The sequence below is a fragment of the Nasonia vitripennis genome, chromosome 5, assembly GCF_009193385.2.
Source record: "Nasonia vitripennis strain AsymCx chromosome 5, Nvit_psr_1.1, whole genome shotgun sequence".
Taxonomy (NCBI): Eukaryota; Metazoa; Arthropoda; class Insecta; order Hymenoptera; family Pteromalidae; genus Nasonia; species Nasonia vitripennis.
The window spans coordinates 10,013,607-10,026,661 of NC_045761.1; the positions used below are offsets into that span (position 1 = coordinate 10,013,607).

General features: G+C 42.3%; 1 protein-coding gene across 4 annotated transcripts; it reads right to left on the reverse strand.

Annotated features, from left to right (window-relative positions):
• Positions 1-226: 226 nt before the first annotated feature.
• On the reverse strand, positions 227-11,811 carry LOC100124107 (sphingosine-1-phosphate lyase). Of its 4 annotated transcripts, none has more exons than XM_032601181.1 (9): positions 11,556-11,806; positions 8,774-8,956; positions 7,996-8,336; positions 7,717-7,932; positions 5,976-6,187; positions 5,018-5,254; positions 3,417-3,865; positions 1,757-2,024; positions 227-511 (listed from the first exon to the last, which is right to left on the reverse strand). In XM_032601181.1, the coding sequence occupies exons 3-9, from the start codon at positions 8,042-8,044 to the stop codon at positions 341-343; spliced, it is 1,602 nt and encodes a 533-aa protein (XP_032457072.1). In that variant the 5' UTR covers positions 8,045-8,336; positions 8,774-8,956; positions 11,556-11,806; the 3' UTR covers positions 227-340. The 4 variants fall into 4 exon arrangements, with proteins under 4 accessions (XP_032457072.1, XP_032457071.1, XP_001607959.1 ...); XM_032601180.1 differs by lacking the exons at positions 7,996-8,336; positions 11,556-11,806 and adding exons at positions 10,719-11,022; positions 11,186-11,382; XM_001607909.6 differs by lacking the exon at positions 7,996-8,336 and having other exon boundaries at positions 11,556-11,811.
• Between the last annotated feature and the right edge of the window lie 1,244 nt (positions 11,812-13,055).

A 13,055-nucleotide genomic window follows, 5' to 3' on the forward strand; every position in this document is an offset into this window, starting at 1 on the left:
TCTCGAAAGCTCAAGAGCTATAATACGGCACACATCATTATTCCAATAACAAAACACTTCATCGTGTACTTACTTGGAAACTGACTCACGTCACGGAATCAGCGCACTTCTTCTTCTGATTCTTCTGCAAAAGTTAACGCGACAGCAGCAGGCTATAGCTGACAAAAGAATCGAATTTTCTCTCAAGGGCAGAAATTAACAAAGTCCACTGGACACACCCCGTGAGTAGCTTTTCTTAAAAACTTCTCCTTTATTAAGAATCTCGAACAAAAAAGTAGTGCAAAAGTAGACGGCAGAAAAAATAAACGAAATAAGAATTCTCTCGGTTGTGTCAGCTCCGTCAGTCTCGCGAGGCCTTGGAATCAGAGTTCTGGTGGCGGGCGTCGAGCTGAACATCCAGAGTCTCGGTACCGTACGGAGGCGTGTAGTACATCGAGTCAATGAAGCTCTTGGTGATGTCGCCCACAACGCTGCGATCAGGTATGGTCTGGGCCGAACCGTAGAGGGCGTACTACAACACATAAATTGATAATATGAAGTTGACTGTGAGAAACTCTCGCCATCACGCAACTCCCAAAACAAATAACCGAGCCTTTTCCATCTTCGGGGACGGAACAAATAAAATGTCCAACGACCTCATTCACAGCCACACCGATTGTTCTCTTGGTATTTGACTACGTGTCGCGAGGCGAGAACAGACGCGAAATTTAATCCCCGACCAAACTGCATCAGCCTTTCGTGAAAGCTGTGCGCAGCGCAACGTAAAAATTGAAAATTCCGTCGTCCGACTGCGAATGCAATCACCCTAAAATCAGCCCCATCCACTCGTAAAACATGAAGGAAATCATAAAAAAAGCTCTTTCGCGCTCGAAGTGGCGTTTCGAACAAGTTAGATTCTCGCCGGCATATCGCCGAGAGCTTGCGTAATCGATAGCTGCATCGCCCAGGTGTAAAGCGCATCTCTCTTTCGCTTTGGTAGAGTCGAGGAAACCGCACCTGGTAACTCGATTCGCGCGGTAAACAAAGAACTCTCGGATCTCAGCGAAGTGGAAGTGCGCGACGATGACGACGGCGAGGTATATAGAGGAGTCGGAAGCGCCCACGATTCTCTGTATACGGCGAGCAATTAAACTTCAGTAACGGAACAGCCACTCAGAGTCCGCGCAATTCTCGACGTGTTCGATATCTGGCCTGTGTGGCGGCACACGTGTGGAACAACTCTTTTATTGTGTACATATGTCCCAGATGGGGCGGTGCTTTTGAACTACTGCTTCTTTAGCGAGCTTTCTTTTAAATACTTCCTGGGTAGCGACGGTGAGAGTATATTGCGGAAATTTATTCGAGGAAAGCTTTCCATTTTCTGCTTCTTCTATTCATTGCCCACGCAAAAAGTCGTGCCAGTGGAAAATAAGATAAAACGTTTAGTGGACGGTGAAATCAAAGCGATGCGTATGTTACGTGAAATTTACGCGTTATTTTAATCGTGTTTATAGGAACGTCATGTTTAACTGTTTAGCAAGCCAAAATAATTTCGTTTGGTCTCTATACCTGTAAGTAACATACAAAAATTATAGAGTCACTATAAACATGTGCTCTACTCGAAATCAGAATGAAGATAGTTTCTAGAAAGAGGCGCCAGTTCCGAGCTAACAGCAGTAATTTGGAATAGTTGAAGAGCTACTTTAAGTTCCGTACGCGCGATGTCGCACTCTCTGAGTAAACTCGCGTCGAAGGAAAAAGCGAATAGCACACTTACAATGCCCTCGGCTTCCTCCTTGGGTGTCTGCATGATCTTCTCGAGCTCGAACCTGACGTCGTCGACGAACTGCTGGGCCACTCCAGGCTCGGTGTGAACGTGGGTCACGCAGATGTGGATGGCACTGGGGAACTGCAGCGTGTTGAGGTTCCAGCCTCGAGCGTTGAGCGCCTGGGACAGCCGATAGATTTCGAAGTCGTGCGAGCCCACGGCTATCACCGAGGTCATTGGCGTCCCGAACACGTAGATGTTGTTCATTCCCCGGAGTCTGCGGTGTTTTACGCAAGTATGTATCTACTCGTGGGGTATGTGTGTGTATTTATAAAAATATAGAAAAACAAGGAGGGAAAGCGTGATCCGTGGAGATAAATAAGGAGCGTGTGATCGTCGATGGGAATGACATAACCTGAAGGAAGCAATCTATTTTCCAGAGAAAGATTTCAGTCTGATTTTATTTCTTTGATTTAAGATTCGTTTTATCGAACTAGAATATTAGAATTTGTTAAAAGAGAAACAAGACGTTCACCTTTATTCAGAAAAGTCTAAAAATAGAGTAAGCTGTGAAATTCATAGTATAACCGACTGCAATTAACGCTTAAAAGTGGGATGTAAAAAGCATGAAGCTCCCAATAAAAAAAATTAAGACAGCTCCGAGTCTTCATCACAATTAGCGCGCTCACCTCCCTCCGTTGTTTTATCGCGAAGCGACTTTAATCGCCGTATTTTATGAAGCGTAATCATAATCTCATTACACTGCAGATGCGCGAGCCTAACAGCAAAACAAGTTATGTATCTCATGAATTTCCATAGACGGGGTAAATCGCGTCAAGCTCGAAGTTTTGAATCCAACGAAATGTAATTTACAACCATTTCATTTTCTGTCAATGCAATTAAATCGCTGATTGTAAATTAGCCCGGTAATTGATCTTGCATGTACCGTTGCGTTGCACATTTCACGACCACAGATATTAAAAGGTGATGCTCCGGCTTTTTGTGTTATTACATTTGCAAATCATCAATTTTATATACTGATCGTCGCGTAATTTCACTTTACCAAATGACATTAATCTGATATGACACACTGCTTTCGAAATAAGAGAGTATAACGTGGACTGCAGTTACGTAATGTTCCAGATTTTGCTGAATGATTGGTCATTCGTTGTGCAATTAATTTTGATTAATTGATAACGCGCTGTGTGCAAAAAGATCTATGAATGTTTGATGCTATATAGATTTGCCCTGTTTTCGATTTGATATTAATATACCTACCTCGTAAATGATATTCAATCCCGAATACAATGAGTATTAGACGAACAATCCGTTATTAAATTAATTTTGTTCGCAATTAATTCTAAACAATGAGAGTGAAAAATTCTTATTTCAGAACATAACTTTACTCATTATTGGCGACTTCGAAAAAGCAACAGTAAAACACCTCGACTTTCGATTACCTTTTTTGAGAAAATCATAATTAGAAACGTCTCTATGAATCTAAATCATTAATGAAAATCTGTTGTAAATACGCGAGAAAATGCAAAAGTTGACAAGAATCTCCATTTGCAAACTTATACCCTACATAACTTTGTAATTACTACTAATAAAAACACATGTTGTTGTTTCTCTTTCAATTCAAACGAATAATTCTTTCTGTCGTACTCACTCTCTTTCGATGTACTGCGTGGTATCGATTATATCCTTCGTGGCCTTGACATAACCCTCCATTCCAAAGTACATCATGGTGGCCCAGCAAGCGGCGATAATTCCGCCGGCCCTCGATCCATTGACTGTCGGCGATCCGTAAATACCGCCAGGCCAATCCGTGCTGATGGTGAACTGGTGATGACGGTACTTCTTGTGCCGGTAAAGGATGACCGAGGACCCCTTGGGCGCGTAGCCGTACTTGTGAGTGTCGGCGCTGATGCTGCTGACGCCCGACAGTCGGAAGTCAAAGTCCGGCAGCGTGTAACCGGCCTGGCGCATGAAGCAGACCAGGAAACCGCCTAGACAGGCGTCCACGTGTACCGGGATGTCGTGCTCCAGACCCAGTCGCGAGATGCGCTCGATGTTGTCCATCGTTCCGTAGGGAAAGTTTGGCGCCGAGCAGACCAGCTTTTGGAGAAACATGCGTGCATTGTATCTTTAGTCTGCTTATGTTGGGTATGTCGAGAATTTTCGCAAACTTTGCTGAATATGGGATGATCGCGTCTGAGATTTGTAGTGTTGAAACTTCAAGAATTCTAACAAATTTAAAGTTTTCGTGGGAGCGGCTTGGAAGAACTTTTCTCGTATAACGTTGTTTTTTTTAATTCAGCTGCTCTATAGGTGGGAGCTAAAAGCACTACGAATTACTTTTTCTTTTTCGTCAACTTTGTGAATAAATGCTGATAGAAAAAAAAGCAAGTTTACAAGCATCTCTTTCTTTCTTGTTGTAATGTAGCAAACAACGTATCTCAAGTCCTCTTCGTTATGTTTCAGTCCGCGACTGTGCAGCAGGCACTAGTAATGTTTCACGACACATTTATGAGTCGTAAAAGAGTCTAGTGAATAGATATATCATCCGATGTAAGTTGCGTGTTTATTTTTTTACGAAGCGCCGTTAAATCCAACGCTCGTTATAAAAATATAAAGTACCACTTAAATCTCTGTACTCGCCTATGATGTTTTTCCTTCGTTTTAAAAAGGAATTTTCATTTCGATATCTTTGTAAATTAACGGCGCGAGGGGGTGATTTCAAAGAGCCACGAGACAATGGCTGATAAAAGAGCCCCGCGACAACGTGTCTCGGGTAAGAGCACGTATGGTAGATATATACCTTCTGAGAATGTCCTGCGAAAGACATACGAAATTCTAAGCGCATCACGTACAGTTAATGTATCTTCGTTTGCCGCTTTCGCGTCGTCCGGTCGTACGTCACCTTCGACTCTATGTGATAGAATTTTATTTTCAAACGAGACTCGAAGAAAATTTTCCGAAGATGAACTTTTTGATCTTCTCTCGGGTTCAAAGAATCTTCCGATATTTGTTTGACAAACAATCTCTGCCTCGTAATGAATAATCGAGTAAACTTATTGACTGCTGGGTCTCTTTCATCTAGGTTCAATCGGAAGGTAAAAGCGCATCCATCACGGACTGTCTCGAGAGAATAAGATTCCCGTCGTTCGATCGTCAGCGCGCGGCATCGATCACATTCCAGTAAACGCAATGTCAAAGTCGTCTCGCTCGTGCAACGGTGCACGCGTATTGTCCGATGAGTCAACTTACCAGCACCGTATTCCTGTTGATCGCCCGCTTCATACCCTCGATGCTGACGGTCAGACTGTCGGGGTTGACGGGCACTAAGCGCATCCGAATCTTGAGGAACTGGGCGGCTTTGTCGAAGGCCGAGTGAGCCGTCACCGGGACCACCATCTCGGGTTTCTTTATGCCCTTGTACTCGCGTGCGTAGTCGCGGAAGGCTTTGCAGGCCAGCAGGATCGACTCCGTGCCTCCAGTAGTCATCTGTTCAGGAAATTCAACGTAAGTTAGGCTTAGAAAACATGCAAGCTCGTGTATACGAAATTTATACGGCGGCATCGCAACATCCGCCACGCTAACGTATGCAGCGGCGTTAGTTACGATTCCCGCTCGCTTTTTATTTTCACTTTAGATATTCGTACACGTATAGCAATAGTAGTATAGCACTGCACAGGATATGGGGTTGCGTCCGCGTTTATTCGACGGCGCGGAACCGAATGCACGAGAGGCGGCCGCTTTTTTACAGTTGTGGCTGTGACCGTATTGCCTGGAAGATAGAGAGAATTTGTTATCACTCGCGCCCGCAGTGTGTATAAAGGCTTTTCTAACGAGCGGAATGGAGATTTCAAGTTTCAAGTGTATCGAATGATAGCGCGTAGAAATCGATATGGAATATGTGCTTTTTATAAGCCCGAGTGAGAAATATTATTCTAAACCTCATTTATAGGTTTAGTATGCAAGGGTATAATGATTAAAACAATTATCTGCTCGAATAATCCATAATTGCAAACGAGAATTGCATCTCAGCGGACTATGCCTAATCCTCTTAGAAGAGAAAGAAACAGTAGTAGCTGATCTCGCGGCAAAGAAGAATCCGCGAAATTCCGATAAATCCGGGCACAAAAATCCTCGTCGACAACGTCATAACAATAAGAGGCTCAGCCGCGCAGAGATAGAGAGAAATTCATAAGTGGCTTGTACTAACGGTGCCGCAGGAGTTGTCGTCGCCGCCGAACAACCGGCAGGCTATCCTGACCACCTCAGCCTCCATCTTGCAGACGCCGGGGAAGACGTCCGGGTGAAGGGGATTGGTCAGCGAGGCCAGACTGTACACCTCCTTCACGAGGTCCTTTAGTCCCGACTCGGCGTTGCGGTACACGCAGCCCGACACTCGGCCGTTCTTCCAGTCGTAATTACCTGTGTGTGTGTGTGAGCGGGGTGTGCTTGTTAGTATGGTGGGGAGGACATGTTTTATCGCGGTTAGATGCACGGGCTTATCGTTGACTCGCCGCTAAGAGGGTACGCTGATTTTGCGGCGGTACTTCTGCAGAAGAGCTTGCGGTATTGGGTTTCATAGAAGGTAGTAGTCTGAAGAGGATGAGTGTAAAAAGAGATTGCCGTGCGGTCGCTTGATGGCTAATCATGGCTTCTTAAGTCTTTCTCCAGGTGGATAGAGCGATACCACGAAGGAGATGCGATTAGTCCACGCGACAATTTAGAAAATTTCATGGCTGTGTAGTACACGCGTGGGATAGAAAGTCCGAGAGGATCAGGCGCCAAGTTAAGTTTTATCTTTCTTTTGTGAGATATACTCGGAGTTTTCTGTTCCGCTTGGGCTTTATGGGCTCACGAGATTAAAACGTTGGAATCGCGATGTAACATATCCCTTCTGCATTATATTGAAAATATGCTAATCTACGGGGGAATTCAATTTAAAATCTCAATTTGACTATCGATTTTTCGCGCGGATCAAAATTATACTGCGTATAATGAATTTCTAAGGAAAAAATGAGGGTGTTTTCAATCCTATTGTACCGTTTATTATCGGCAAAGAGTAAAACAGATATTCGAGAGATTTAAATAATATTATGCAGTTGCGTTAATTTTTCTTGACAAGACTTACTAGCGCACGGAAATAGAGAAAAGGGAAGGAAGCCAGAATAAAATTGAATTTGCATTAGGAGCTCACTCTCAGGCATAACGTGCATATAGCTGTTTAAAAATTTGCATAAGAAGACTAAATGCTCTTTCGTCTGACCTACTTTATTAAAGGAGGCAGATGGGGGAACAATTGATACATTCAAAAACTCGCCCTCTACCGAATAAGTGACGGTCTCTACAATCTTGCCTCCCACGATTAAAATATAGTTTATTAAATTAATTCATTTATAAACGTTTATTGTGCGCAATAATATTTCGCTCTAGTGATTGAAAAAGTTGAATAATTCCGAAATGCAGTTTTCATTGTTTTTGCAATTGAAAATATAACATTGATATAACATTTGATTTCATGTTTCGCGTTTTTCTTGGAAACGTGCTATTCTATTTTAAAAGCAATTATATTCCCTCACTTGGTGTGGAAACGTAGGAGGAGATTAACATTTCCATTCCACGCTGAGTGCTAACCCATATAAAATTGGCAAAATAAAAAATTTATCCTGAAAAATGTAGGTAAAAATCCAAACGTGAAATGCAATAAAGAAGAATTTTAAATACGCACGTTTTAGAAAATGTTTGCTTTTAAACAGAAAGTTTGCATTAGAATATTTACACCGAAAAAAGGCATAGTTTTTATGTGCCACCATAACAAATATGTACGTAACAAATAGCAGTAGCAAATTTGCAATATGAAAACAAGCGAATCAGAAACAAGTCTAACGACATCCCATAACCAAATAGTGAATATTCATAATATGGTATCGTGAAAGTACGTGGTATGTCCTTACCTAAATAAACGGAACGTTCGACGAGTTTGATGATCTGCTCGCGATCGATACCCTGAGCAGGTAGACTCGTCACGTAGGGTACTCCCTTCGTTCTATTAATCGTCTCGCGCTCGAACTCCTCGTTCAGCTTTTTCAATTCGCCATCAATTTTGTCGCGGATCTTGGGACAGCAGCGCAGTAGTCGCATGGCCATCTTCCTCACTCGTTCATATATACCTGCGTGGAACGGAAGCCATGGTTAGAGTGCTCTACTTTCTTGTACAGTATATAGATACACACGTCGTGTAGGTGTATTGGTGCATTGTATCGATGCGAGAGTATCTCCCATTCTATACTGAGATGGGGAAGAAAGGTTCGACGAGCAAGTGACGCACCATTAAGCGCGTTTTTCTCAAAGGTCCGACACGTGCTTCTCATTAATCTTTGGGAAATAATTAAGAGTCGTAAAAAAAGCGCAGGTAATTTTTCTCTCTTCTGCCGTACACCTGTCCGCTACGGAGATATGATGCAGTGCTTCCATTTTCTCTGTGGGAGAATTATCCTTTGTCCTTTCGAGCCCGAGAAATAATAGTTGCGAAAAATCTTGAACGAGAATTTTCATTTTTCCATGCGCTGCAGCACTAAAGAGAATACATGAGGATGAGCTTTGTTATACTTTTAACGAGAACATTTGATATACTCACGATGATTTTTCGATAAAACTACGCGCGAGAAATTATTCAGGGGTATTTCACGCTCGGACATATGCAGGCGCTTGATAATAGGAAGCTTGTGAAAAAGCGCGTGGCGCCTTTAATTTTCAAAAGGCTACAGAGAGAACCGCCCGCAGTGTGTCCATTTGCTGAACTATTTGCGTTAATTAAGCTTTCACAGAATTTACCCTCATTTATCTTTGAAAATAATTAATAGCCTTAGAAGAGAGGGCACCGTTTTGGGAATGCGAGGCTTGCTCGTCGTAAAATACCTGTTGATGGCGTATGACAACATAATGTTTCGCTATATAAGTTCGCATTTTGAAATGTTGTGATGTCAAACAAAGTCGGATAAAAGTGCTTACTCTCGTCGTCGTCGTGGACGAAATTGTAGAGCCAGACGGCCGCGAGGACGGACGTGGACGTCATACCGACGATTTCCCATGGCTCTCTGCCTTTGAATGCCTCGTTGATGGCGTTTTTCGTCGGGACGACGATGAAATTTACTACGCTCATGGCACAGGACGTTCCTAGAGGTTACGGTCGTGCTGTAACGAGATTTCAATTTTATTCGATTTATTAAATTATTGCGATTTTAAAATTTAAAGCATAAACTAGGTTGAGCTTCTTTCTGCGATTCTTAATTATATATAAAAAAACTACAAAAGGACAGTTCACTTTGAGCTAGGCTGCGTAATAATGTGGGTTTGAAAAGAAGACAAAAAAATTCTTAATTAAAACTTGTACTCGCTAGGAGGTTCTCACGTTAAATATCTAATCTGCGTATTTACAGTGTCTTTTATCTTCGCACTGAATCGAGACTTTTGCAGCAGTGTTTAAAGAGCAACAAAATTAATTTTACGCTAGTCAATAAAAGCATTTGCCAGTTTAATATAGTCTCCCGTGGATGTACAACGCGTTTACTCGACAATTTTTGTTGACTGAATTTGCTTTAAATGATTCGACACCAAAGTTATGGTATTTAAATAAAGCTTATTTTCATTCGTTCGTTTCAATCATACGTTTTATCGTAGCTATCTTCAAAATTAGATCACGGCATCATCAGATTTTTCACTAATGAGTCGAAGAGGCAAACTCTGTTTGCGCGCATAACCAAGGTCACCGAGACAAAACGTAAATTCAACTCGTCACCTCTTACCGGCGTCTTATCAACAGCTCGTTATTTAGCGCATCTCTGTGAGCTTTCAAAAGACTCATCGCGCTATAATGAATTGGCAAGTGAACTGCAAACGCTCATTAAAAGTCGAGAAAACTCAAACAAACGACCGTCGTCCCCTCTTTGTAATCCTTCTCTTACTCTCCTTTTTGAAACTCCCTCATATAGACGTAGTCAGTGAAAACAACACGCCGACTTTAACAACCCGATAAAAGTTCTTCAGCGCAAAACACTACCGCTTGCCGTCGATTACGAGGCTCAAAAAGCATTGCAGTAAGTAAATAAACGATCCACCAATTTCGAGGCTATTCCGTTCTCGCGTGCGAGCAACTTGTGCGTGTATTAGCGCGGGAGAGTGCAAAAATAAACACTAGGGAGAGCGTGAAGCTGGCCGTCGTAGGCTTGAGTTCACAGACGCGCGAAAATACTTTCTGCGAGCGTCTTTGTCATCTGCGACCAAGCCGACGAATTGTCGAGAAACGTATACTCTTCGGAGTGACTTTGTAATGGTCTTGGAAAGCGAAAATTAGAGCGAGATTGATTCGAAGACTCGCTGTTTATAGATGCGGCCTCTGTCCTCTTTCACTACTGGATCACCTCGACGCTGCGAATGAACACGTGCGCCGCCGGAGCAGAAAAACTGAAAATGCGTTTGTAGATGTTCAGTGTATAGGCGGCTGTTAATTGAGTGTAGTTTTTCCTCTTGAGCGAGTATGATATACGTGTCGTGTGGAGATAGGAACAAATTTTTAGAAGTTTTTTTTTTATACTTATAAGACTTAAAATTTTTAGAAGTGATTTGGTTCCATTTTCAATGGAATTTTAACGGTTTGATGCTGAGCTATGTAATTAACTAACCAAGTATGCATTGTCCGAGTGAGTGCATTCCGCGCAATATTTCACAATATTGAACGTTATCATTTGTTTTCTGCCCGAGAATTTGTTTTACCCTCAAATTATTTGTACACTATTCAATTTAAAGGCCCACAAAAAAGTTATCGCGTGTGTTACGTGTGTAATCGAGTTATCGGTAATCGGTCTACTGATAACCGTCGCTGCTCCGTTCGACCAGTTATTTGACGTGCTCAAATCACCATACTTGAAAACGTAAATAGACAAGCAGTAATATATACCTCCAAATTTATTCCAACACTTTTGAAATAACTCATCTCTCGACACCGTAAGGAAGATACACACTTGGAATTCTTCAAATCCAAGAGTCGTCAGAGCAATATGTTCAGGAGACAAAATAAAACGGCGCCAACACAACTTGGTTTCTTACACAAGTTACGAAATGAGCATCTACGCGCGCCTGCGATGCAACAATCGTATTAAGCGTCGGTCTCGAGTATACAATAATGTTTACGAATTGTTTCCACACTTGTGAGCGCGCGTACTCAGCGATTAGGTTGTGATGAACGGAATAGTCTTTTGTCGCTGGAATTCGATAAGGAAAATTGCAGTGTTAGCTTGCTTTCGAATTTCCAACGCTGCTAGCTTTCACTCTAAATAATTCAAGTGTTTAACTTGATCGCGTGCGCTTAAACGCAACGAATCGCTGCATATTATTGAAAAGAAGAAAATTTTTTTTAACACAAACCAGATTGTAAATCACATGATAAACAAGATCGCAGACGTCGGGTCGTAAAACCTCACGAGACACACCTCCGCACAGCCATAAGCGATGACAATAATTGCGATGATCAAAGAGAAAGCGAAAAAAAGCGTGCGCAACAGCCCTGTATCAACAAGTGGAACAGTAGCGACTGTCCGAGTTCACGCGGAATTCCTCTCGCGCACGGCGCGTAGGTCTACATCGAAAATTATCCACCGTCGGCTCACCCGATGTATACATACTATATAACACACGCAGGCGCGCTTTGGAGTAGTACACATGTGTACAGTATAGAGCTAGTTGTCTGCGTGTGAATATAGGTCTATATGCGAATGCGAATATGAGAGTAGCCTACCTCTGAAGCTGCAGCTGACGTCGACGTCGGTGGGCTGCACATGTGCCAGGCGCTGATGTGTAAGTACTTACTCGCGGCTGTCGCTGTGGACTGCGCGTTCAATGCACACTGCGCTGCTCGGCCAGAAAAATTTCAGCGCCACGCGTTTCTCTGTGTATAATACGCATACACAACTATCACGCTATCCTTCTTCTGCGGACGACGAGAGAACGCGCGGTGGACAGATAAGAAGCGAGCAAGAGTAGCCGGTGCGACTGTACCGTGTGGAGAAAAGAGCCGAGGAGGGCGCCAGTGACCGGCTTCCGCAGGCAGACAGATATGTACGGATGTGTGTGTGTGTGTGTGCGTGTGTGTATGTGTGTGTGCATGTGTACACGTCTCACGTCGCGAGGTTTTTGTGGCAGTGCCTGCTACTGTTGACTGTCAAGGCTTATCGGTCGATACATTGTCGGTGAATTTTTTCTGCGCTTCGATTCCCGATGATTCGCTGCGTTGTGGATCAGATTTTTCTGATGATGGATCGGAGTTTGATTCGGAGAGTGGATAAGATTTTTTAAGTGATGCAGCATTTTTTATTTATGTAGTGGTTGTCGGTCGGTTTTTACTAGCAATGGGAGCTGTCTAATTTATTTTGATGTGATTAAGTTACACAGTGCGCAAGTACGAGATCATCAGATTGTTTGAATATTTACGCAAGCGAGCATTTACTTGATACCCTGTTTTTCGGAATAGTGTCTAACTTTTGCAAAAACAAATTATATTACGAGGATCATGTCGGAATGCTTTGTGTAGTTTGTGTCACTGAAATATTTTATTATGTGCAACAAAGTTAATCTGTCAAGAATTATCTTTGGCTGCTATATATCCGAGCTATCTTGATCTTATTTACCAATAACTAAAGTGTTTTTGCAAATTTGATCGAAAAATAGAATAAAATAATAAATCATCTAAAAGACCTAAAATAAACAAACTATACTCTTACACATATATAAAGAGCTTCTATCCACACATGAGAATAAAATCTCTAAATTGATTCAACGAAAACACGTGTACCATTACGTTGCAAATTGAAGCGATGTAAAAGATCTTGCTCAATTTCCAAATGCGCTTGTATGTCACCCGTGCACGACTTGAATGAACTCATGATTCGGCAGTATTTTGAAATTATCTCTGAATAATGACAAAGATGATAGCGCATATAAAGCGGCAGTTATGACAATAGCCGCTTGAATAACACTGTATATAACCGCTATAGCTTGTAGCACCTAAATCTAAATAGAGCAAACTTGTACGTTATACGACGAGTTACAACTACGTTACACAAGCGAGATTATTTTCAAGAGAATGCCAGCAAACTTCCTGTCCTCACAAAGGGCTTATCACAAAACTAAAACCATTAATTTTGCTCGCCACTTGTATAAGTATTCTTTGGATTCTTTCGCAGACGAGGGAACAGATAGTATATAAGTGTGCACTTACGTCTACCTGTAGTAGCATACA

What these genes read in the sequence shown, in the direction of transcription:
- LOC100124107 (XM_001607909.6), bottom strand. Translation starts at nt 8,924, where the DNA reads ATGAGCGTAGTAAATTTCATCGTCGTCCCGACGAAAAACGCCATCAAC. An exon ending in CGAACGTTCCGTTTATTTAG is followed by an intron (nt 6,188 to 7,716) that starts GTAAGGACATAC and finishes ACACACACACAG; the next exon opens with GTAATTACGACTGGAAGAAC. An exon ending in TCAACAGGAATACGGTGCTG is followed by an intron (nt 3,866 to 5,017) that starts GTAAGTTGACTC and finishes TTTCTCCAAAAG; the next exon opens with CTGGTCTGCTCGGCGCCAAA.